The sequence below is a fragment of the Phacochoerus africanus genome, chromosome 6 (genome assembly GCF_016906955.1).
Source record: "Phacochoerus africanus isolate WHEZ1 chromosome 6, ROS_Pafr_v1, whole genome shotgun sequence".
NCBI classification, from domain to species: Eukaryota; Metazoa; Chordata; class Mammalia; order Artiodactyla; family Suidae; genus Phacochoerus; species Phacochoerus africanus.
Window position 1 is genome coordinate 88,966,288 of NC_062549.1, and position 24,679 is coordinate 88,990,966.

General features: G+C 35.3%; 1 protein-coding gene across 1 annotated transcript in view; it reads right to left on the minus strand.

Annotated features, from left to right (window-relative positions):
* ATF6 (activating transcription factor 6) overlaps positions 1 to 24,679 on the minus strand; it is a 219,664-nt gene that overhangs the window by 104,667 nt on the left and 90,318 nt on the right. Inside the window, exons 14-15 of the mRNA XM_047782874.1 lie at positions 24,247 to 24,314; positions 21,997 to 22,111 (exon numbers count right to left, since the gene is read on the minus strand). Coding sequence (XP_047638830.1) covers positions 21,997 to 22,111; positions 24,247 to 24,314 — 183 coding nt within the window. The remainder of the gene's footprint in view (positions 1 to 21,996; positions 22,112 to 24,246; positions 24,315 to 24,679) is intronic.

A 24,679-nucleotide genomic window follows, 5' to 3' on the forward strand; every position in this document is an offset into this window, starting at 1 on the left:
GAATAAGTCTTTGCTTCATATAGCAGAGAATTAAATTCAAAGCAGCCACAAAGTTTTACTCTTATATTAAGAGAATTGGAGTTCTTAATAAATCTATTTTTTGCCTATCAAAAAAAAAAAGAGAGAGAATTAGAGTCTTCCAAATAGTATAAGTTGGTAATAAGGCTAATTCCTCAGAAGGCTATAAGGCAGAAATCAAGTTAAAAGTTAAATGTTCAAATATTCCTGATTACAACAGAATACAACTAGTGGGAATATAACTAATCGGAAAATAATAATAAGAACATGCCAAATAAAAATAAAATAGTATTTCTAGGCTGCATCTACAGATTCTTCTAATTTTATAGCCTCCAATAGCCAGAACTAAAAAAAGGCATGAGGGGAAAGAAGAGGGAGAAAGAAGGGTAGCCTTTTGCCTCAGAGAATCTCAAATTGTTAATGAGGTGCCTGAGGATGTTTGCAGAAAGAAAACAAGCCACTGCATAAAGATGAAATAATACAGTTGTGACTATCACACTTCTAGAATATTTCTGTCACCACAAGCTATGATGTAATAGTTTTAGGTAAGATACCTCAGAGCAGTCAGGTCTCAACTGTTAAGTCTCCAGGAGGATTTCCCTGCACAGGACTGAATTGTAATTAAGTATTTGTCCTTCATTCTTTAGATTATAAACTCCTTGAGTGCAAGGGCTGTGTCTTATTAATCAACTGTAATCCCACAACTAGCACTTTCTTGGAGACATTTCATTTATCAAATTTATGCAAATTGGCACCCTACTATGGCCTGACAATCCTACTATTTCTCTGGCAGACACACTAGCCATTAGCGAAGACAACTACTTCACACCTGCTCCTCTCTCTTTAAATCCCCTATACCTCCTCCAATAGCCTAGCTTGCAGCTGATGATGTTGTACTTCAGTGGGAAAACAGAAGCCATCGGAGGTGTCTTATCTTCCTGGAACCACACATCTTACCTATAAACTGGCCTTGACTCTACCACAGGAGAAGAAAGACCTCATCTTCTAGCAAAGGACAGTCTTTCTACTTATGATATGAATTCCATCCTTTTGTCCCTCCTCAAGGACTTCATCACTTTTCTTATCTAACACTGCTCTCTTCCTATCCACTTTCATTCCTTTAAAAATTTTCATTGTTGGGAGTTCCCTTGTGGCTCAGAAGGTTAAGGATTTGGTACTGCTGCAGCTTGAGTTACTGCTGTGGTACAGGTTCGATCCCTGGCCCAGTGGCTTCCACATGCCATGGGGGCAAAAAAGAAAAAAAAATTTTTTAATTATTATCTTGGGATTAAAAAAAAAACTGTCTTCTTCTCTATTCTCTTGTATAGTCAGTTCTTTACATAGTTATGCTCTTTTCATTTCCTTACCTCTGAATATATCCTTAATCTAACTGTCACTTCATCTCATCACTTAAGGACTCTTGTCAAGGATACCAATGACATTCATGCTGATATATCCAGTGGATACATACCTTCGTCTTACCTGACACCTTTCAGCAATATTCAAATCAACTACTCTCTCCCTCTCAAAACCATCTCTCTTGACTTTCCACCTACTTTGTTGGTTGCTCTATTGCAGTTTCCTTTGCAGGCTTATCCTTCTCTAATGGAATCTCTAATTCAATCCTGGGCCCTCTTCTCCCTCTATACTCTCTTCCTAGATGAAAATCTCAGAAACATATCAAACTTAGATGTTGCCAAAAAGAATTCTTAATATTCATATCAAATACATTATCCCACCCTATCCCAAATCTTTCTCATCTCAGTAAATGTTATTAGCACTATGTACCAGTTACTCAAGCCAGAAATCTGAACATTTCCAATTCCCACTGAATCTATCTGCAAAATAGAAGCCATTCATCACTCCATTGCCATCATCATATTGCCTGGACTACTGAAAATGCCTTCTACCTGGTCTCTCTGCTTCTACCTTGTCTCCTAATCTATTGCCTAGACAGCAACTAAAGCCATCCTACAAACTAAATCATTCATGTCATTCAGTTGCTTAAATCCCTTAATTGGACCTCAGAATAAAACTGAAATTCCTTACTGTACTCACAGTCCTTATGTGACATGGTCCCTTCCGGTCTCTCCAACCTCATTTTCATCACAAAGCCCCCCCAGTCCAATTCACTAAGTCTTCTCCCACAGTGGTTTTCTAACAATACCTCAAATAAAGCTCTCCTGCCTTACTGCAAAGTTCTCTGCCTTGAATTCCTGCCATCACTTCCCAATGTCAGTCAGAAGTCACCTCTCAGGAGAGTGTTCTTGATTATCCTACCTGAAGTAGCCTCAATATTAACACCTCTAAGTCCATTGTCTTATGAATTTATCTCTCTCTTTTTTTTGTTTTGTCTTCTGGTCAGCACCATCAACTAAAATATAAGCTGCAAGAGCATGGAGGTTGTGCCTGTCTTACTTATAAGTGGAAACCCTGCTCCTGGCATATAATCATAATATTCATTAAATAGTTCCTGGAAAAAAAAATTTGCTGAGTATATGAAAAAATAAATCACAAGATATACAAACTTTTCACAATCTGCTATCAGACTAATGGAGAAAGTTCTGAAACATATTTTTATGGAGTTTAGTTATATGGATGGAATTCACTATTGAAATTTTCCTAACCATAACAAAAAAAAAAAGCATACCTCCTTGTTTTGTTTTGCAGTAATATTTTTTTAAGTTTTTGTTAACCTTTCTAAATTCAAAAACTTTATCTTGGAGTTCCCGTCATGGCTCAGCAGAAATAATCCATCTAGTATTCACGAGGATGTGGGTTCAATCCCTGGCCTTGCTCAGTGGGTTAAGGATCCAGCAATGCTATGAATGTTGGTGCAGCTTGGATCTGGCAGCTTCAATCTGGCATTGCTGTGGCTGTGGTGTAGGGTGGCAGCTGCAACTCTGATTTGACCCCTATCCTGGGAACTCCCATGTGCCGCAGGTGTGGCCATTGAAAAGAAAAAAAGAAAAAGAAAAAGAAAGGGTCTTTATGACAAACCCATAGTCAACATCATACTTAGTGGTAAAAAGCTAAAAGCCTTCCCACTAACCCTGGGAATAAGACAAGGATGCCCACTCTCACCACTTCTACTTAACACAGGATTGGAAATTCTAGTCACAGCAATCATACAAAAAGGAAAAAAAAAGAAAAAAGAAATAAAAGGTATCCAAATCAGAAGGGAGGATATAAAACTGTCACTCTTTGCAGGTGACATGATACTTTATTTAAAGAACCTTAAAGTTTCCACCCCAAAACTTATTTAAGCAACAAGTTCAACAAGGGTGCCGACCACAAGATTAATGATATACAAAAATCTGTTGCATTTCTATAAACTAATGCTGAAAAATGAGAAAGTAAGAAAACAACCCCATTCAAAATCACATCAAAAATAAAATTCCTAGGAATAAACTGAACCAAAGAAGTGTAAAATTGTATACTCTGAAGAAGGTACAAAGGAATGTAAAGATATCTCATGTTCTGCGGTTGGAAAAGTAATACTGTTAAAATGACCATACTACTCAAAGCAATCTACAGTTTTAATGCAATCTCTTATCAAAATACCCAGGACATCTTTCACAGAACTAGGATAAATAATCCTAAAATTGATATAGAGTCACAAAAGGCCCTGAAATGACATAGCAATCTTGAGAAAAAAAGAACAAAGCTGGAGATACAACCCTCCCAAACTTGGAGTTCCTGTCATAGTTCAGTGGAAACGAATCTGACTGGAATCCATGAGGATGCAGGTTCGATCCCTGGCCTTGTTCAGTGGGTTAAGGATCCAGCACTGGTGTGAGCTGTGCAGGTTACACATTACCAGAATTGCAGGTTGCAACACAGCTTGGATCTGGCATTGCTGTGGCTATGGTGTAGGCCGGCAGCTGCAGCTTCGATTGGACCCCTAGCCTGAGAACTTCCATATGCCACAGATACAGCCCTAAAAAGACAAACAAAAACAAAAACATACAAACAAAAAAACCCTCCCAAACTTCAGTAAGGAAGTTACTGAAGCTATAGTAATCAAACAGCATGATTCTGGCACAAAAACCGACTCTCAGATTAATGGAACAGAACAGAGCCCAGAAATAAACCCACACACCTATGGTCATTTAATCTATGACAAAGGAGGCAAGAATATACAATAGAGAAAAGACAGTCTCTTCAACAAGTGGTGCTGACAAAACTGGACAGCCACGTGTAAAACAATGAGATTAGAACATTCCCTCATACTATATACATGACTAATATCTAAATGGTTTAAAGACTTAAATGTAAGAATGGAAACCATAAAACTCCTAGAAGAAAACATAGATGAAACACTCTTTGCCATTTAATCATAGCAATATTTTCTTTGTTCAGTTTAAGGCAAAATAAATAAAAGCAAAAATAAACAAATAAGACCTAATTAAACTTAAAAACTTTTGCACAGCAAAGGAAACAACTGACAAAATGAAAAGACAACCTACCAAATGGGAGAAAATATTTGTGAACAATGTGACCGACAGGGAATTAATATCCAAAATATACAAATAGCTCATACATCTCAATATCAAAAAACCTAAATAATCCAATCAAAATGGGCAGAAGACCAGAATAGACATTTTTCGAAAGCAGACATAAGACAGCTAAGAGATATATAAAAAGATGCTCGGTGTTAATTATTAGAGAAATGCAGATCAAAATGAGATATCGCCTCACACCTGTCAGAACAGCTGTCATCAAAAAAATCTACAAAAAACAAATGTTGGAGAGAATGTGGAGAAAAGGGAACCTTGCACACTACTGGGGGAAATATTGGTGCAGCTACTATGAAAAACAGTATGGGGGTTCCTCAAAAAACTAAAATAGAACCATACTAATATATATATATTATATAAATATACATAGTGTATATACATTATATTATATAAACAGTATATAAATATGCTACATAGAACTAAAAATGGAACTATACAATCCAACAGTTCCACTCCTGGGTATACATCTGAAAAAAAGAAAAAACACTAAATCAAAAAGACACATGCACTATAACTCTTCCAGACTTCAGGCAATATTACAAAGCCACAGTAATCAGGACAGTGTGGTAATGGTACCAAAACAGACATACAGACCAATGGAATAGAATAGAGAACTCGAAATAAACCCAGACACGTACAGTCAATTAATTTTTGACAAAGGAGGCAAGAATATAAAATGGGAAAGAGACAGTGTTTTCAGCAAATGGTGCTGGGAAACTGGACAGCCACATGCAAATCAATGAAACTGGAACACACCCTCACACCATGCATCAAAATGGCTTAAAGACCTAAACATCAGACGAGACACCATCAAACACCTAGAAGAGAACACAGGCAAAACGTTCTCTGATATCAACCTTATAAATGTTTTCTCAGGTCCGTCTCCCAAAGCAACAGAAATAAAAACAAAAATAAACCAATGGGACCTAATCAAACTGACAAGCTTTTACACAGCAAAGGAAACCATTTAAAAAAAAAAAAAAAAAAAGAGACAACTTACAGAATGGGAGAAAATAGTTTCAAACAATGCAGCTGACAAGGGCTTAATCTCTAAAACATGCAAACAACTTATACAACTCATCAGCAAAAAAAGCCAACAATCCAGTTGAAAAATGGGTGAAAGACCTGAACAGATATTTCTCCAAAGAAGATATACAGAGGGTCAACAAGCTCATGAAAAAATGTTCAACATCAATGATTATCAGAGAAATTAAAAAACTTCTATGAGGTACCACTTCACACCAGTCAGAATGGCCATCATTTATAAGTCCACAAATAACAAATGATGGAGAGAGTGTGGAGAAAAGGGAACCTTCCTGCACTGTTGGTGGGAATGTAAATTGGTACGACCACTATGGAAAACAGTATGGAGGTACCTTAGGAAACTACACATAGAACTATCATTGGACCTAGCAATCCCACTCCTGGGCATATATCCAGACAAAACTTTCCTTGAAAAAGATAAAGGCACCCATATGTTCACTGCAGCACTATTCACAATAGCCAAGACATGGAAACAACCTAAATGTCCACTGACAGATGATTAGATTAAGATGTGGTATATATACACAATTGAATACTATTCAGCTATAAAAAAGAACAAAATAATGCCATTTGCAGCAATATGGATGGAACTAGACACTCTCATACTAAGTGAAGTAAGTCAGAAAGACAAATACCATATGATATCACTCATATCTGGAATCTAATATATGGCACAAGTGAACCTTTCCATAGAAAAGAAACTCATGGACTTGGAGAACAGACTTGTGGTTGCCAAGGGGGAGGGGGTGGGGAAGGGAGTGGGAATTTGGGGCTAACAGATGCAAACTATTGCCTTTGGAGTGGATAAGCAATGAGATCCTGATGTAGAGCACTGGGAACTATATCTAGTCACTTATGATGGAGCATGATAATGTGAGAAAAAATAATGTATACATGTATATGTGACTGGGTCGCTCACCCTGCTGTACAGTAGAAAATTGACTAAACACTGTAAACCAGCTATAATGGAAAAAATAAAAATCATTATTTTAAAAGTAAAGAAAGAAAGAAAAGAAACAAAAAGATACATGCACTATAATATTCATAGCAGCACTGTTCACAATAGTCAAGACATGGAAGCAACCTAAATGTCCATCAACAGATGATTAGATAAAGAGGATATATATCTTACACACACACACACAGGAATATTACTCAGCCATAAAAAAGAACGAAATACTGCCATTTGCAGAAATGTTTATGGACCTGGAGAATATTATACATAGTAAAATAAGTCAGATAGATAAAGACAAATACTGTACAATATCATGTATATGTGGAATCTAAAAAATAATAAAAATTAATGTACACAAAAAACAGAAACAGACTCACAGATACAGAAAACAAACTTGTGGTCACCAAAGGGGAAAAGGAAGAGGGGAGGGACAAATTAGGTGTCAGGATTAAAAATGACAAACTACTATGTATAAAATAGATAAGCAACAAGGATATACTGTATAGCAGAAAGAATTAGAGCCATAATATAATAGAGTGTAATTAAAAAAAAATACTGAATCACTGTACAGTATACCTGAAACTAACATAATACTGTAAATCAAATATACTTCAACCGAAAAACAAAATACGTGTTTCCTTAACCCCTCAGTTATACTGCCTACATCTCAGACGCTGAAAAGGATAAAAGTGATGCAGCAGAGAATTCTGTGACTCACAGAATGGCAGACTCTACCCCCAAGAAACTGGCTGCAACTATTAATAAGAAATGATCACATAATGAACACTACCTTCCTCTTGATCTATAGCTATTAATAATTAATCTTACTGTTTTTTTTATACCTGAAAACATTTCAAATACTATTGGGTGTCAGTTATTCAATGTTATTATGAGACCAATCACATAGAGTTTAAAGACCAGTGAAATATCTTAGCTGGTAATTTATAATGCATTGGCTAAAGAAGTATATACAATACCTGAGAGACTAACAAAATCTTGGATAGCTGACCTTGCTTGGTGCCTACTGGATGAAAAGTCAATGACACTGCTATATTCTAATCACATAATAATTCATCAAATTAAAGATTTAGCTGCAAAAAATGGTAGAGAGGGTGTGGAGAAAAGGAAATCCTCTTACACTGTTGGTGGGAATGTAAACTTCTGCAGCCACCAAGGAAAATAGTATGGAGTTCCCTCAAAAAACTGAAAATAGAGTTGCCACAGGATCCAGCAATCCTACTCCCAGGCATATATCCAGACAAGACTATAATTTGAAAAGATTCATGCACCCCTATATTCACAGCAGCACTGTTTACAATAACCAAGATGTGGAAACAACATAAATGTCCACAGACAGAGATGCAGATAAAGAAGATGTGGTAAACACACACACACACACACACAATGAATATCACTCAGTGATTAAAAATGAAATACTGCCATTTGCACCAACAGGGATGGACCGAGACATTACGATACTAAGTGAATTCAGAAATAAACAGACAAATGCCATATGATACCACATATATGTGAAATCTAAGATACGATACAAATCAATATATCTTTGAAACAAAAGGAGATTCGTAGAAATAGAAAACAGATCTGTGGTTACGGGGCGGGGGGGTAGGGAGGATTGGGAGTTTGGGATTAGCAAAGGCAGACTATTATATACAGGATGGATAAACAAGGTCCTAATGTATAACATGGGGAACTATAGTTATTATCCTGTGATAAACCATAATGGAAAAGAATATGAAAAAATAATATATATATGTATGACTGAATCACTTTGCTCTACAGCAGAAATTAACATGTTGTAAATCTATTATACTTCAAGAAAATTTTTTAAAATATGAGGACTGGGTTCATATTTCTACTATAGAATTGTGCTTTTGTTTTACAAATGAACGAATCTACAGTCTTAATATTTTGTTTGTACTCATTCAGAATGAGCACCAAGTAATCAGAAACAAAGATCTTTTATGGGAATGCTTGGCAATAAACACAAGCAGTACTAAAATATTCAGTGTTGAATAATGGTTTTGAATATCATCATTTATCCTGGAACAACTGTGTTGCTATTTACGCTGATGGTGCAAAATCAATTCTGGTGCCTTAGCATGAAACAAAACAGTGGTGCCAAACTGTACAGAGCTCATTGTATTATTCATCATCTCATGTTCAGATACACGTGTGCATATACAAGGTTAGTGTAAGCATCTCCTTGATAAAGCAATAAAAATTATTCATTTTACTAAATCTTGACCCTTGAGTAGATTTCTTTTTAATATGTTGTGACAAAATAGAAAATACACATAAAACCAAAGTATAATGGTTGTCTAGAGAAAAATCACTTGTGTCATTGAGTTGTGAGCTGTACTAGCTGCTTTTTAATGTAACGCCAATTTTACTTAAAAGAATGTTAGATAGATAAATTATAGTTACTTGAATTTGGGTATTTGATAGCCAGGGAATTAAAGGAAACTGCCACTTCAAGGTAAAGATCTGAAAATATATATATATATATACATTTTTTTTTCCTTGTCTTTTTACCATTTCTTGGACTGCTCCCGAGGCATACAGAGATTCCCAGGTTAGGGGTCCAATCGGAGCTGTAGCCACCGGCCTACGCCAGAGCCACAGCAACACGGGATCCGAGCCGCGTCTGCAACCTGCACCACAGCTCACGGCAACGCCGGATCCTCAACCCACTGAGCAAGGCCAGGGATTGAACCCACAATCTCATGGTTCCTAGCTGGATTCGTTAACCACTGCGCCACGACGGGAACTCCTGAAAATATTTTTGATAGTAATAGAAATTAGAACCTCCAAGCAAACTAGAATTTTGAAAAACTTGTAACTGCTACCATGAGCTTAACAGCTTCCTAATATTTAACGACTTTTCAGATAATATTTGTGGTGTTATTAAAGAATTTGATTTTTAAAAAATATTGTATAATAACATGTCAACATTTGAAAGATCTGCATAACTCAGTGAACCAATTTTTTCCAAATGACCAATGTGTAATGTTACACAATCATGCATGGGTAAGAGTGCAAGATAAACAACTGGATTTTAATGTTTCAGAGTGATAAAAGTTCTTAGACTTGGCTTCTATACTGCAACTATCCTTTAAGAAACTATCTCTTATTGAATTTTGGTGTAGCATCAAAGAAGAATACCCACAATTATCTGAAAATGCTTTAAAAACATTCCTTATTCAACTACATATCTGTGTGAGGTCAGATTTTCTTCATATATTTCGAACGAAAGGAAATGATTACTGCATAAGCACACATGAGAATCCAGCTGGCTTCTATTAAGCCAGATATTAAAAAGATTCATAAAAATATAAAACCATGCCACTCTTCTTACTAATGTTTCTTTGTATTTTGGAAAATATAAAAGAGTTATGAAACCAAAATGTTTGAGAACTAATGCTCTACATCAGTCTAAGGATCTCCACTTTCTAAGGATCTCACTATTACTCAGTTGAGTCTGAGGTCTGATTTTTCAGGCAAAAGAGGAGCCTGCAAATAAGAGTCAAGCATATAAAAGATGAGTGGATAAATATCTGGTCAGATAAATGTCTGCCTGCAAAACTCTGAGCTGGATTTTTTTTTTCATTCCAAAGCCAAGGAAAAATTATTTTTTAACTATATGTATCATTCTCTTTATACTGCTTGTACCTCCACCAGAACAAATTTCCAAAGTTACCAATTCAAAACAATTTAAGAGGAAGAATGCAACTAGTCCCTTTAAGGAACTTCAAAGTAAACATCTTGACACCCCCCCCTCCAAGGCAGACTCATGCTCAACAGAAAAAAAGTTATTGAATTTCTAGTTAATAACAAATGGAATAAGAAAGAAAACAGCTATAAAACTCAAAGTGAAAAACTGAAGCCTCTTTATGCTCTGTGATATATTTTAGTTTTAAGATTTATTTCTAGTCATATTATAATCAGATACAGATGACTTTAAGTAAATTATTCAAAATACAGGTTATGGGAGATTTAACAATTTAAGCTGACAAGCCTTTCTTAAATACTTTACATATACAAAATAAACACTATGCAAGTGATAAAATACTAACATCATCCCATCCTTCTAAGACACCATAGACATACGTTATAGATGGGTCTCTATACACATGGAGATTATTCATTCTGTGACTTAATTCTAGAGCTTAAAATGATGACACAGCCTGTTTAGAATCCTAATTGAAAAAATAATAATAATTTTCTCTATCTATGTATTACCAGGCTCAGTGTTTTAACTCTGAAACACAAAAAATATCTTAATGGGTATATAGCTCCCTCATGCAAAATGGTCCCTATTCTTTTAAAAATGCATTCATTTATTACAATGCTATATTAGTTTTAAGTGTACAACACAGTGATTCAATATTTTTATAGATTATACTCCATTTAAAGCTATTATAAAATTATTGGTTATATTCCCTATGCTATATAAAATGCATTTAAATTCACTAATCTTCAAAGATTGATTTCTAGGTTTACCATGAGACACATATGGCCTTGATAAAAGTAGTTGAGAAGGTGGTCTATCACAAATTGTCACGTTTTGGTGACGGTACATAAGCTAATTTAGAATATGGTATTGAACTGACAGATTTGGTATCCAGCTTGTTCATTCATTCATTTACCCATTCAATATTTACTGAATACCTGCTATATGCCTGGTACTATTCTGAATACTAGGGATAGTATGATGACTAAAATAGAAAAGGTTCTTGGAGTTTCCACTGCAGCTCAGTGGTAATGAACCTGACTAGAATCCATGAGGATGTGGGTTCGATCCCTGGCCTTGCTCAGTGAGTTAAGGATCCGTCACTTCCATGAGCTGTGATGTTGCTGTGGCTGTGGCGTAGGCTGGAAGCTGCAGCTCCAATTCGACCCCTAACCTGGGCACTTCCATATGCCATGGGTATAGCCCTAAAAAAAAAACAAAAACAAACAAACAAACAAAGATAGAAGTGGTTCTTGCCCTGAGGATGCTTAAGACCTGGCAAGGGAAACAGACAGTAAGCAAACAATTGCATAATTATTTAGTTAGAAATATACCATACTCCCAGTCTCAGCTAATCATCCAACCTGCCGGCTTCCAGTGTAGTTCCTATTCTAGGCACTGGAAAACTCAAGGCCTACCTATGATAGGCTCTTTATGGATTAGCAACAATGCCTTGAAATAAATACCACATACCTATTATAACCGTAGAAATTTTCAAGAAAATCCTACTAAGTGTCAGTGCTCAGATTTGCTATGGTGTCAAAGTTAAACAAATCAGTGTTTATGGAGGAGGGGAGGGATGCACACAAGCATTTCAGACCTTACCCTGAGTCAGATCATAAATCATCAGCTTTTCTTAACTATAACAATTGCTTCCTCCGTAATTAAGTTTTGTGACATCATCAAAAAGCTTGCACCAAATTTTGCATAGACATAAAATGATTTAATAGTCTACACTGCTAGTTTTCTGACTTTATGAGGAAAAACTCCAAGACCATCTCCACATAAATTAAATTAGAAATACTTCTATCAGCTTTATCAACATTTATCCTTATTAAAAACCAGCTTTTTTTTAAATTGTAATCGTTATTTTCCCAAAACATTTTACTGTACAGCATGGTGACCCAGTTACACATACATGTATACATTCTTTTTTCTCACATTCTCATGCTCAGTCATAAGTGACTAAACATACTTCCCACTGCTACACAGCAGGATCTCATTGCTAATCCATTCCAAAGGCAATAGTTTGCATCTATTAACGCCAAGCTCCCAATCCATCCCACTCCCTCCCCCCTCTAAAATCAGCTTCTTATTTAAGATTTAGAAGACTTTTGATGTCTCAAGGAATGCTTTAAATATTTTATTTTTTAGAAATCTGGTTTTAATTCTACATTTTTTTTTGTAGTCCTACTGCAAATAAACAAACAAAAATTTTTCTTTAACTTTCTCCATGCTCTGCTTTAAATAGAAAAACATTAATATACATGAGGAACACTGACTTGTTTATTCTCCTTTAAAATATGTCAAAAATAATATATGAACTCCATTCTTAAATTCATATGTACATAAATTAACCACAATAGTCCCTCTTTACTTTATACTTTACCTATTTATATCTCTCCAATCCTTAAACACACACACACCCCCCTTAGTTCTCTTCCTTTTACCTATACCCAGGCTATCTCCACTTCCCGTCAACACCAAATGTACCAAACCTACCAGTTATTACCTTCACAATCTCTCTTAACAGCCTCTAATTTGGGTTCTGTTCTGATCACTCTACTAAAACTATAATTGCAAGTTACCAATGATTTCCATGTTTATACAGGCCAAATGGACTTTCCTCATTTCTCATTCTCAATGAGCTCTGTAATACCCGATACTTGCTGACCACCTCCTTTTTAAATTCTTCCTTGACTTATTTAAAAAAACAAACAAAATAAAACAAAAAACAACCTAAGTCACTCTGCCTGTGACTTCTTATTTTTTATTAATTAAAAAAAAACTTTTTTTTTTTTTTTGGCTTTTTGTCTTTTCTAGGGCTGCACCAGTGGCACATGGAGGTTCCCAGCCCAGGGGTCTAATCGGAGCTGTAGCCACCGGCCTACGCCACAGCCACTGCAATGCTGGATCTGAGCCGGGTCTTCGACCTACACCACAGCTCACGGCAACGCTGGATCCTTAACCCACTGAGCAAGGGCAGGGATCAAACCCGCAACCTCATGGTTCCTAGTCGGATTCATTAACCACCGAGCCATGATGGGAACTCCTTTATTTTTATTTATATATTTTTTTGTTTTTTTTAGGGCAGCACCCGCTAGGGGTCAAATGGGAGCTGTACCTGCTGGCCTACACCATGACCACAGCAATGCCGGATCCGAGCCACTTGTGCAACCTATACAACAGCTCATGGCAACACAGTATCCTTAACCCACGTCCTCATAGATCCTAGTCAGGTTCATTACTGCTGAGCCATGACAGGAAATCCCTGCCGTGACTTCTGTTTTAAAATAAACAAGTTGATTTTTTCCCCTTCATCTGTAGTATACTATTCCAATTTTCCTTCTATATCTCTAATCATTTCCTCTGTGTTTCCCAGGTAGCTCTTGTTTTTCCTAAACTATTACTCTAAGTAGCATGGATCTAGGTTTTCCACAGGGTTTTCTCTTTGGTCTTATTCTCTTTGGAAAATAAACCTAAAGCAACTCAAACTATGTTCTGAACAGACTGATCGATAGAATTAAATTCCAAGTTGAATATTCTGAAAGATAAGGCATTTGAATATAAAAGTTCTAGAAAGGCAATACAGGGAAGTGGCCAGAAACACAGACTCTGGAGCCAGTGTTTCTAAGGTAAATTCTGGCTCAGTAACTTTCAAACTATGTCACATTGGACAAATTAGTTAACCTCTCTGTGCCTCGGGCTCCTTATTTATAAAATGAGAACAACCGTACCTACCTCATAGGGATATTATGAGGATTAAAGAGTGGCACAGTATAAGCACTTCTAAATGATTATAAATAAATTATTAAGGCCACCAACTATTAAAAACATCAAACTCATTAATTTATAAACCTACCTTATAACTTGACATTTTGTTTTTATGATTGTTTTTCAAAACACTTAAAGTACACTAACTCCAATAAACTGAATCACTCTAGTTAACTCTAAAGAGTTTTAACATAATACTATAGATTTCTAAGAGGACAGTGTTCACACAGAAACGTATACACTCATTTAACTACACACCCAATAAAAGAATTCTATAGATTTCTAGAGTCAAAAGGAAATGTATATTTGCTCTAACTTTATCATTTTATAGACAAGGAAACTGAAGACAGGAGGAGAGATAAGTGATTTGTCCAAAGTCACATTTTAAGTAGCAGAACTGGGGCTGGAATGCAGGTCACTAAAGCCTCCACCTATGAATTATTTTAAAAACATTTTTCCAGATATATTCATGATGTGAAGAAATATTTTTTTCTTAGAATGCAGTTTTGCTTTCAGGAAACGCTTTGTTCCCTTATTATGAAAAATCTGAAATTTGATAAGAAGGAAATCAGCAAAACTTTAAACTATCGATTTTTAAATCCTACCTAAGAATCAGGGTAACTTTAAAAGTCTTTCTTTAGAAAGCATTCTACTCTATAACTAAAGGTCTAGCCACATCAAAGTAGACTATATGTTTTTAAATTATTCATTGTTATTCAGATTACAAAAGTAGGAGTTCCTGTCGTGGCCCAGTGGAAACTAACCTGACTAGCATCCATGAGGACACAGGTTCGATCCCTGGCCTTCCTCAGTGGGTTAAAGGCTCTGGCAGCGATGATGTGAGCTGTGGTGTAGGTCACAGACGTTGCTTGGATCTGGTGTTGCTGTGGCTGTGGTGTAGGTCAGCGGCTATACCTCCAATTAGACCCCTAGCCTGGGAACCTCCATATGCCATGGGTGCAGCCCTAAAAAGACAAAAACAAAAACAAAAAAAGATACAAGTAAACAGCAGTTTGATCCCTAATATTTAGTTAGGATGTGCTCTGCATAGTTGCAGTGCATTGCAATAGACCTTGTAGAAAGACAAAATAGAATGAATAGATTTTATCCTTGGCCCGAAGAAAAAATACACCCTAAAAAGGGAGTTAAACAAATGCATATGAAAAACACATTATAAAGTAAAGACTATTAAACACAGCACACAAATAACAAATGGTTGGAAAATTATCCTGACTCAGATGTACTAGCCCACCATCCTAAGAATTTTGAAGACTTCACATTATTCATGAGTTATAAGTTACTCTGTTCATGGCTATTCCACTTACAAGTCTAGTTATAGAGACTATTGGACAATCATTTTCAAACAGAAAACAAATTAGTTTGCAATGAAAAAGCCCAAATAACAGAAATTTTTTTAATGTTAGCTAGGAATCTGTTAGAGAGCCAAGGAACAAATGACTAAATCCTCTAAAACCACACAACAGTAACTCATATTTAACAAGGAGCTTGAGATCAAAAGTTTCTGATCTCAAGAATCTGGCATGCCATAACAGAATCCATAATAAAATGCATTTACACATGTACAAAACCCACCTTTCTCTACATGAAGTTCTAGAGTACCAATCATTAAAACAGTGTCTATTTTGGCTAAAGTACTTCCTTTTTAAGACACAGCAAACTTTTTTTTTTTCTCAATTGCTTTCAAAAGAAATCAGACACTCTCAAAGCCTATTTATTCTATTCCCTTGGTTTGAAATCCAAAGCTATACTATAGTCTTTCAGACCATTAAGTTATTCCTTACTATTATGAAAGTGTATTAATAAAGCACTTAATCTACGATTAGGTAATTAATTAACAAACAAAAAATTTTAAGTGTTGCGCAGTAACTCCAGCAAAACTGTCCAGCAGGTTTGGCAACAAAACATGGTTGGCTTTGGAGGAATAGTAATTTTGCTACTTAAATATTCTGCAACATATCTAAGACGCAACAGCCTAAGGAAAAGAAAAAAAATCATTGTATTAAATTAGAACACCTCAATGATTGCCCTGGTTCTACTGCTTACCATTTCTTGTGTCCTTAGACAAACTACTTCTCTTTGCCTCAATTTTTTCATCTGTAAAATAGGACTAGGAATACTTACTTTATTATGTGTAAAGAACTAATGAAATTACATACGTGAAAGGGGTTTGTGAACTATAATGGCCATAAATACTAAAGGTATACTTGTATATAAATGAAAGAGAAAATAGATATATAATGTTACTGATGTAATCATGAAGTAAACTCAGGTTAAGTGAATCCTCAGACAACCCTGCTCTATTTTTTATAATGTTCTTTATACTGAATTAGAGTATATTTCAGGGTAAGCTAAAAATTACTCAGAAAAAGCCCTCTAAAAGTTTTTTTAAGCCTTACTCTTCTAAAATAAGTTTTTTTAATGTAAGCGTCTTTCCAAACTCATTTATTCACATTTTTTTTTCCAGCCAGAGAAAGAATTTAGCTAAAAGGCCATGAAAGCAGAGATAAGAAAATGGCCAAACTCCCAGATCCATGTGTATGCTCAAGTTGTGAAGTCCCAAAACAAAAGGAGCTGTATTCTTTTTGAAGCAGACTTTATAATTTCCTTTGATTACTAAGGAAATTCCTCTTGCCTCTGAAGAGTTTATATAAAATCATATATACTAAACGAAAATTTCCAAGAAATAAATAACATGCATTAAGAAAATATGCCATTCTTCTAAGCATGTGTTGGGTATTAATCTCGGCACTAATTTATAAAATAGCATTGCTATTCTGTGAAATTCTCTTTTATGGCCTTTTCTGAGAATAAACCTTTGGCAAACATTTTGAACCAATAATATCACCAGTCAATCTTTCTGCACTAATTAGAGTCTTTTCTATCCTCTGTCCAAAGTTTCAAGTTTCTGGCTCATGCTGCTTGAATCTGTAGACATACTAGATACTGTCCCTTCTCCACAAAAGAAAGCAGTGAGATCTAACAACAATCTACTCCAGAATGTTCTTGCCAAATATTAAAAAAACAAGGATGCAAGTACCCCAAAGTTCTACCTATTGACTATTAAACATTCAGAGTCAAACATTTCACCAAGGTGACTTCTTTAGCTCTACAGCTTAGATTCACAGACAAGCACAACACTGATGCATCTGTGGCTGATACAACCATAAATGAACAAAGATAGGTCATTGCTAACTGAACTTTCTGCTGGAATTCAGTACTTTTTAAAACAGTAAAATAGATTTAAGTTTCTTTAAGCAAAACAGATGTAAATATACACTTTAAATGATTATGAAAAACAATAACTTTCCATCATTTGACTTTCTTAGTGAACCACACCTAAAATTGTTCAGTTTAATAAGCACTGAGTGGCTAGCATTGTGCCGAGCATCAGGAATGGCAATAAAAAAAGCACATGACACTTCCTGCCTTTAAAGTGCTTATGATATAGACGAGAAGACAAGCCTTTTAGAACAATTAGGGACCAATACAAGAAAGAATTCTTTTTAAAGCAGGGTTGTATAGTATAATAAACAGTTTATCAAGTTCTAAGGGCCCATTACAATCATTTTCTCAGAAGAGTGGCCCCAGTCATTCCTTTTGCATAAAGTTGCTGGCTTACAAAAAAAAACCAGAATACATTTAGTGAAATCAACCCTTTTTCCCTGGTCATAAATGAATGGCCCACGGATCATGAGCCAAGGTTATCACAGCGATTCTACATAAGAAATGGTAAAAATAAACATATATAATCAGACCCTCTTTCTGTTTGGGGAGTCTGAATGAGCAATGTGTGAAAATGACTGAAGTGGAACTACTTGAACTGCTGTTGAGTCAGGAATGACAACAAGCTGCTATTCTAATTCTCCACGAGGACCAGTGTACATTCCAGTCTATGAAGCCTAAGCACAGAGGGACTATTTAGCTGCTGGGGTCAGTTTCCTGTGCTTCTTCAATTCCCATGAATCTCACAATAAGACCCTACAACTAAAGGCTATCCTTAGAATCTATGCTATACATATGATACTGCTCTAATTTTTTTTATAAGAGAGCAAGAAGACGTGAAGTACCCAAATATCATACTATTTCTAGAATGCATTCAATACTCAGGAAGAGAGGGAGAGAGAAACATCTCCTTTTTTTTTTTTTTTTTTTTCCTTTTATGACCATGGCGTGTGGCAGTTTGATGTGGGATCTCAGTTTCCAGACCAGGATTGAACCCAGGCTACAGCGGTGAGAGCATGGCATCCTAACCACTAGACTACCAGGGAATTCCTGAGAGAAACATCTCTGAGGCAGGCATATAGCTATGACTCAGGTTCAGGTTCTCCTTATGTATGCTACATTATATATGTATTTGAAACAAATGAAAAGACAATCTTAGATGTCTGCTTTTGATTTGAGGGGACAGGTACTGAAAATGGAAAATATAAAACAAATAAAAAGTGTTCCAAAAGTAGGCATCCAACTCATTTGAAAGAGAAATACTAGGTAAGAATGGAGATAATACAGTGAAATGACATTCATAGCCATCTGAATCAAAGAGAACCTGTCCTTAATGAGACACTGCCCTGGGAAGACAAAAAAATTCCTTTCTCTAGTTATCAGGGGATAAGATAACAGCCTGATAGTATTTCAATGTTTATTGGAGTTATAAAGTAAATATAATTTTCCTACCTTTCTTCTCAATGAGTTCTTTTCTCCCCCCCCTTTGGAATCACTTTCTTATCCTATTTTACTTGAGCTTTCCTGATTATCTTTAGCTGTCCCATGCTCCTGAATTCATTTCGTTACATTCTTTAATGCACCGCCTCCTTCCCTACACTATAGAAAGCATTGAGAAAAATAAACATTTAACTTAACTGGATTTTTTTCTTATCAATGTATCAGTTATATCACACTCAAAGTGACTTGGAAGTTTGAGTAAAAGTTATTTCCGACCACCCCCCAACTCCAAATCAAACTAAAACACGTCAAAGAAAGGAAGACAAAACTCTTATAGGAAAAAACCAGTTATGAATACCTTGAAGAAAACAGGAGAGCAAAGTAGGTTATTATATAGGAGGCAGAAACAGAAAGGAAAGTCAAAAGAACAGTAGAGGTCTGAACTTCTGTCAGGACTACTGAGATCATAAGCATTCTTTCTTGCTGACCTTTAACAGGAACTCAGTAGTTATCAAAGAGCAAGTCTGCTTTGGAGAAAATCATTTCAGCAGCTCCACTACAGACTAAAGGGAACAGAAGTGTGGGGTTTAAGGGAGTGGAAGTTTTGGAGAGAGTTGGTTTATTACATAATAGTATACATGGCTACATCTATTTTCAAATTTTTTTTGGCCACACCCACAGCATGTAGAAGTTTCTGAGGAAATGAAACCGGCAATGCCAGACCCTTAATCTACTGTGCCACAAAGGAACTTCCAAACATCCATTTTTTAGATATTGAAGTATTTTGTTAAATACGTGTTCAATTATAAAAATAAAACAGTATGGCTTGCTTATTGGCTCTGTTAAGTCTGGCTTATACTAAGCAAAACCTTGGGACATCAGAATTCCTATATTTCTTAATTTCTAATGCAATCACACAGTATCAATTATAATAATTTCTGTCAATGAAATTAAGAACCTAAGTGGGAGAAAAAGCCTACATCCTTCCACACAAGAAATGATGCCACTTGCCTTTTTGATGAAACTATTAGAATATTTTATGGTGAAAAACAGATAAGAAAACTAAGCATGAAATCACTACTTCTTTCATTTTCATTTTAGTAAGAACAAAAGAACAACCCAGGATTTAAGAATCAAATTCTTGGCCAATGACATAATTTGAAGTCATATGATAAAATTAACTTTCTTATCCCTACTGTTAAAACAAGAGAGAAAAAAGTGAAAAAAGGATGCTGTCTCTAACTACTGTTATCTAAGTAAGTTCAGGCTTATCTTTACCTTGATATAAAACACTAAGATATGATAAGTCAGTTTCAGGAAATGAAAACCTCAAATAGAATGTGAGAGAGACCTAACAGTTTTCTTTTTTTCCTCGTTACTGCCACACCTGCAGCATATGGACGTTCCCAGGCTAGGGGTCAAATCAGAGCTGCAACTGCCCACCTACGCCACAGCCACAGTAACACTGGATACTTAATCCACTGAGCTAGGCAAGGGATAGAACCTGCAACCTCATGGACACTAGGTCGGGTTCTTAACTCACTGAGCAACAAAAGGAACTCCTTAACAATTTTCTTAAACATGAGACTGTTTCTTCTAGAACATCAAAGGAATTGGGGGGGGTGGGAGTGATAAATTATTTTCTAATAGCACTTTTCACAGCAAACTAATGAGAAATAGTTTTTACAAATACAAGAAATATAATGTGTTTATTTTAAAAAAGAACACCATTCACATCTTCCTTTGTAAAAACATAGTCCCTTCAAGGCTAGGATAATTGTCTTCGTAATAAATACTTATTTTCTCCCCTAGAAAAATATTACTAGTCATGACATCAATCCGTGGCTTGACTATTGCTACTTTTAATATATACTGTACTGTTTCCATCAAATAAAGAAGTTATCCTGAATCTGAGAAAAAGTATTCAGCTAGTTGAGTGTTAAAAATATCCTTTTGTGATAATTTCTAAAACATATGCTTCAACATCCACCAAGTCTCTTCTTCACAGTACTGAACTTCAGGTTTAAAAGTTTACTTCCTCCCCCGACTTTCAACATGAATATGTCAACACTAAGCTAATACTTAGTTCTCACCAGCCAATACAGTTGGATCCTTGCTGAAACCCTGTTCTCAGCTGCCCCCTTGCTGCTGAAAATGAACTTTGAGACTAGTGCAATATGGAAATACATCAGTTACATCTTAAAAAGTAGGCTGAGCACAGGGAATTTTTGCGAAAAGGCAGAAATAGTGAGATGTCACCAGCATCTCCTAGAATATTTGATTAATAATTAAAAACACAAGAAATGTTTGATTTCCCTTAATTTCCAGGTGTCAAAGTTCTCTGGTCCAAAACCCTAAGCTGCTAGATATTTTATATCTTAAGAAAATAATTAAGTCAACTGAGAAGTTAAGTGATAATGAGTGGTGACAATAACCAGAGAATGAATCATTTATTGTTAGTATATTTCTATCATGTCCCCTCTACATTCTTTAAAAAAAAGAAAAAGAAAAACCTAGGACACAAACTACAAAGGAATTCTAACTCATTCATGTGTTACTACTGGTTTAACATATAGCACTCTAACAGAGATACACCATAACAGATGACAAGCCTATGAAAAATGTATTTATCATCTCAGAGGAAAAGTAGATGGGATGAAAATAAGCTATGCATTTTTCCCCATTTAGTCTAACATTTGTAACTTTCAAAAGTACTCGTATAAACATTTACTTTTGCATGAGTGACTGATTAACACATTCTTCACTTAGCAGGAGTAAATGTTTGGTGAAAAGAGGGAGAAACGAGGAAGAGAAAAGTCAGGAACATAGATACAAACATTTCATAATTAATATATTAACCAGCCTATGATTCATATTAAACCAAAATTTGAGAAGTCTACTTTTCAATAACCAAATGGGAGGACAACCACAAAGCTAAAAAGAAATTTTTATGTTTATTTCCCCTTTGGTTATAAACAAACAGTATGCCTACAGGGATGACAAAGTGTAAAAATCAACAATCAGTTTATATTTTCTAAATATTGCCTGATATCAAATCCATGTTCCTCTTCATAATGCTGAACAGCTGGAAGTCAAGCATGTATTATAGCACTTAAACTGTTTCACTCATATAATTCATTTTATATTGCTTCCTATCACATACCTTTTTATCTTCCACAATATTCAGCACAATGCCTTGTATGTAGCAGGTATTCAAAAACATTTCCTTTTTTCTTCCAAAATGAACTTACCCTTCGAAATGACACAACATAAAATGTGTCTCCCCTTCTGCGGATGGCTTCAAAGAAGTCTTGATAACTTCTGGGTGAAGCATAATACACCTGCAGCTCACTCCCTGAGTTCCTGCTGAAGAAAGAAAGTGGCAAAGTGTTCTTAAACTAATAAATTTCTATGCTTCTCATACTAAGGTGATGTCTCAATTATAAGAATCTCAACTAAAATATTAGCAGCATTTTGGCAGGAATTTTTATAATGACTTTTTGAAAAGCTCAAGGTTAGGACACTATAGCACCCAATTCACCAAAGCTAAAACTCTCATTTCTGAATCAAGACTCTAAAATGTACCAGATAGTCAAGTGCATTGCAAAGCATGTAAAAACAAAAAGCATGCCAGAATATAGATTTCTGCATTGGTCTGCATAATTTGAAAATTTTAGTAACAAAATTTAAGTCTGAGGAAAAGTTATTTTTCACCATTCTGTCAAATCTGTGAAGGCACGCTTGCCTATAAGGCTGAATGAAAGGTGAAAAGACCTTAGGATTTAGTAACAAGTAGACCTGGTTCTGAATTCCTGCTCTACTCCTTAACTGGATATTCTTGGGGAAATCAATCTCTGTGCAACCTCAGTTTCCTCATTAATAAAATGAAGATAACGACATAAACTTTGCAAGACTGTCACTGGGGTCAGAGATGTTGGTACCAAGCATGGGTCTTATTCAATAGGAGTCACTCAACAATTGCTAGCTACAGATATTAAAAGTACCATGTCAGTGCCTTGATAAAATAACTAAAACTATAATACCTCAAACCACATCATATCCCAAAAGATGTATTCAAATGATATTTGTATAGTTCTTAATAATATTTTCAGGGTCTTTTACTGTTTAGCACAATAAGTCAACACCCAAAAGTTAAAGGAGAATTTTAAAATGTTTCATTTTTCTTCCAAAAGAAATCTTATATATACATATTTTTTCTTATATGTTCTTCTTTCATATCTTCAATAAACTTTATTAACTTGAGAAGGGAAAGATTGACCTAAAAGGAAATTATAAATGAACCATAAGAACTTCCTTTAAAATATTTTCATGTCGGAGTTACCATCATGGTGCAGCAGAAATGAATCTGACTAGGAACCATGAGATTGTGGGTTTGATCCCTGGCCTTGCTCAATGGGTTAAGGATCTGGTATTGCTGTGGCTGCGGCGTAGGCTGGAGGCTACAGCTCCGATTAGACCCCTAGCCTGGGAACCTCCATATGCCGCTGGTGTGGCCCTATAAAGACAAAAAAAATTTTTTTTTCATGTACTCAGTAGGCCATTTCTGACTATATTTTTAATATACAGTCAATTATTATTAACGGTGGTTTTGTTCTATAAAGTCAGTGTAAACACTGAATTAGCAAATACCGTACAACTCTCGTAAGGAAAATACAGGTTAGGTTCCTGTGAGCCTAAACTAATAAATTTTTGTCAACTGATCAATAAATAACCTTGTTTTATGTGTTTCTATTTAGAGATATCTTCTTTAAAGAAATACTTTTCATTCATTAACACTGAACTCACAGTCTACAGCATTGTAACTCATGCCTGAATGAAGCTGATCTAATGTGTATTTTCTCCATATGGCACTATATAGCTTTCTTGTGCTCTTATGAACACTAAGCAGCACTTCAGTTCTATGCTTGAGGGCCAATTTAAATGAAGAATTCACAAGCAAAAAGCACAAAAATGTGAAAAATACGGCACTAGATAGATCCCAAAAAGGACAGCTGTTTACAGTAAGAGAAAGGAAATAGGAAGGCAAAGTATTGCTTTGTAAAACTTCTCGTGGGAATGCAAACGACCATGAAAGCTCTCTGAGTATTGATTCTGGGAGTACAAATAAATTTTCACAAGCAAGCGGATTCATAAATACAGAATACATGAATAAAGCAGGTCATTATAATTCACTTAAATCATTTTTTAAAAACATTTTTTAAATTACAGTTTCAGGTTCACAGAAAACTTGAGGGGAAGGTACATTTTTAACTAATGAAATAATATGTCATCATAATGATGGGTCAAAAATATATATATATATATTTAAATATACACAGAGTAAATGAATGAAATACTCTGGCTACAGGGAATTATTAGTTACTATACATATTTGAATTATCTATTTCTATAAGATAATAATGAAAACAGTGTGCACTTCAACTTTACTGAAATACTAGGTATCTAAAATTCCTTATCCAAGAGCTTCCACACTTTCTTACCTGATACTAGTGGTTTCTGTGTATTGGACAGCCATGAGCTGAGAATTTGAGCCCTGTTCTAGAGCACCCTGGAAGAAAAAAAAATGGTTTAAGGTCATATAATGAAATTATATGAAGAGCTTACTATATTGACACATTCTACACTTACATTTATTAAACTTCATTAAAGTATTCATAAAGTTTTTTTCATGAATATTCTGACATATTAAGTACACAATTAAACACCAACACAGAAATTAGAACTCTGGCCACATTCTGGGCTAAGAGATATAAGGCAATTTCCACAAAGATGAAGAAAATAGCCCAAAAACTTAGTCCAAGGATCACAGGTATTATGACTAGTTCATAGTGAACATATAACAATTATGTTGGCCTGAAATAATTATTTTCCCAAAGAAAATTTCCTAAAGTATAAAAGATCCATAATAAAACT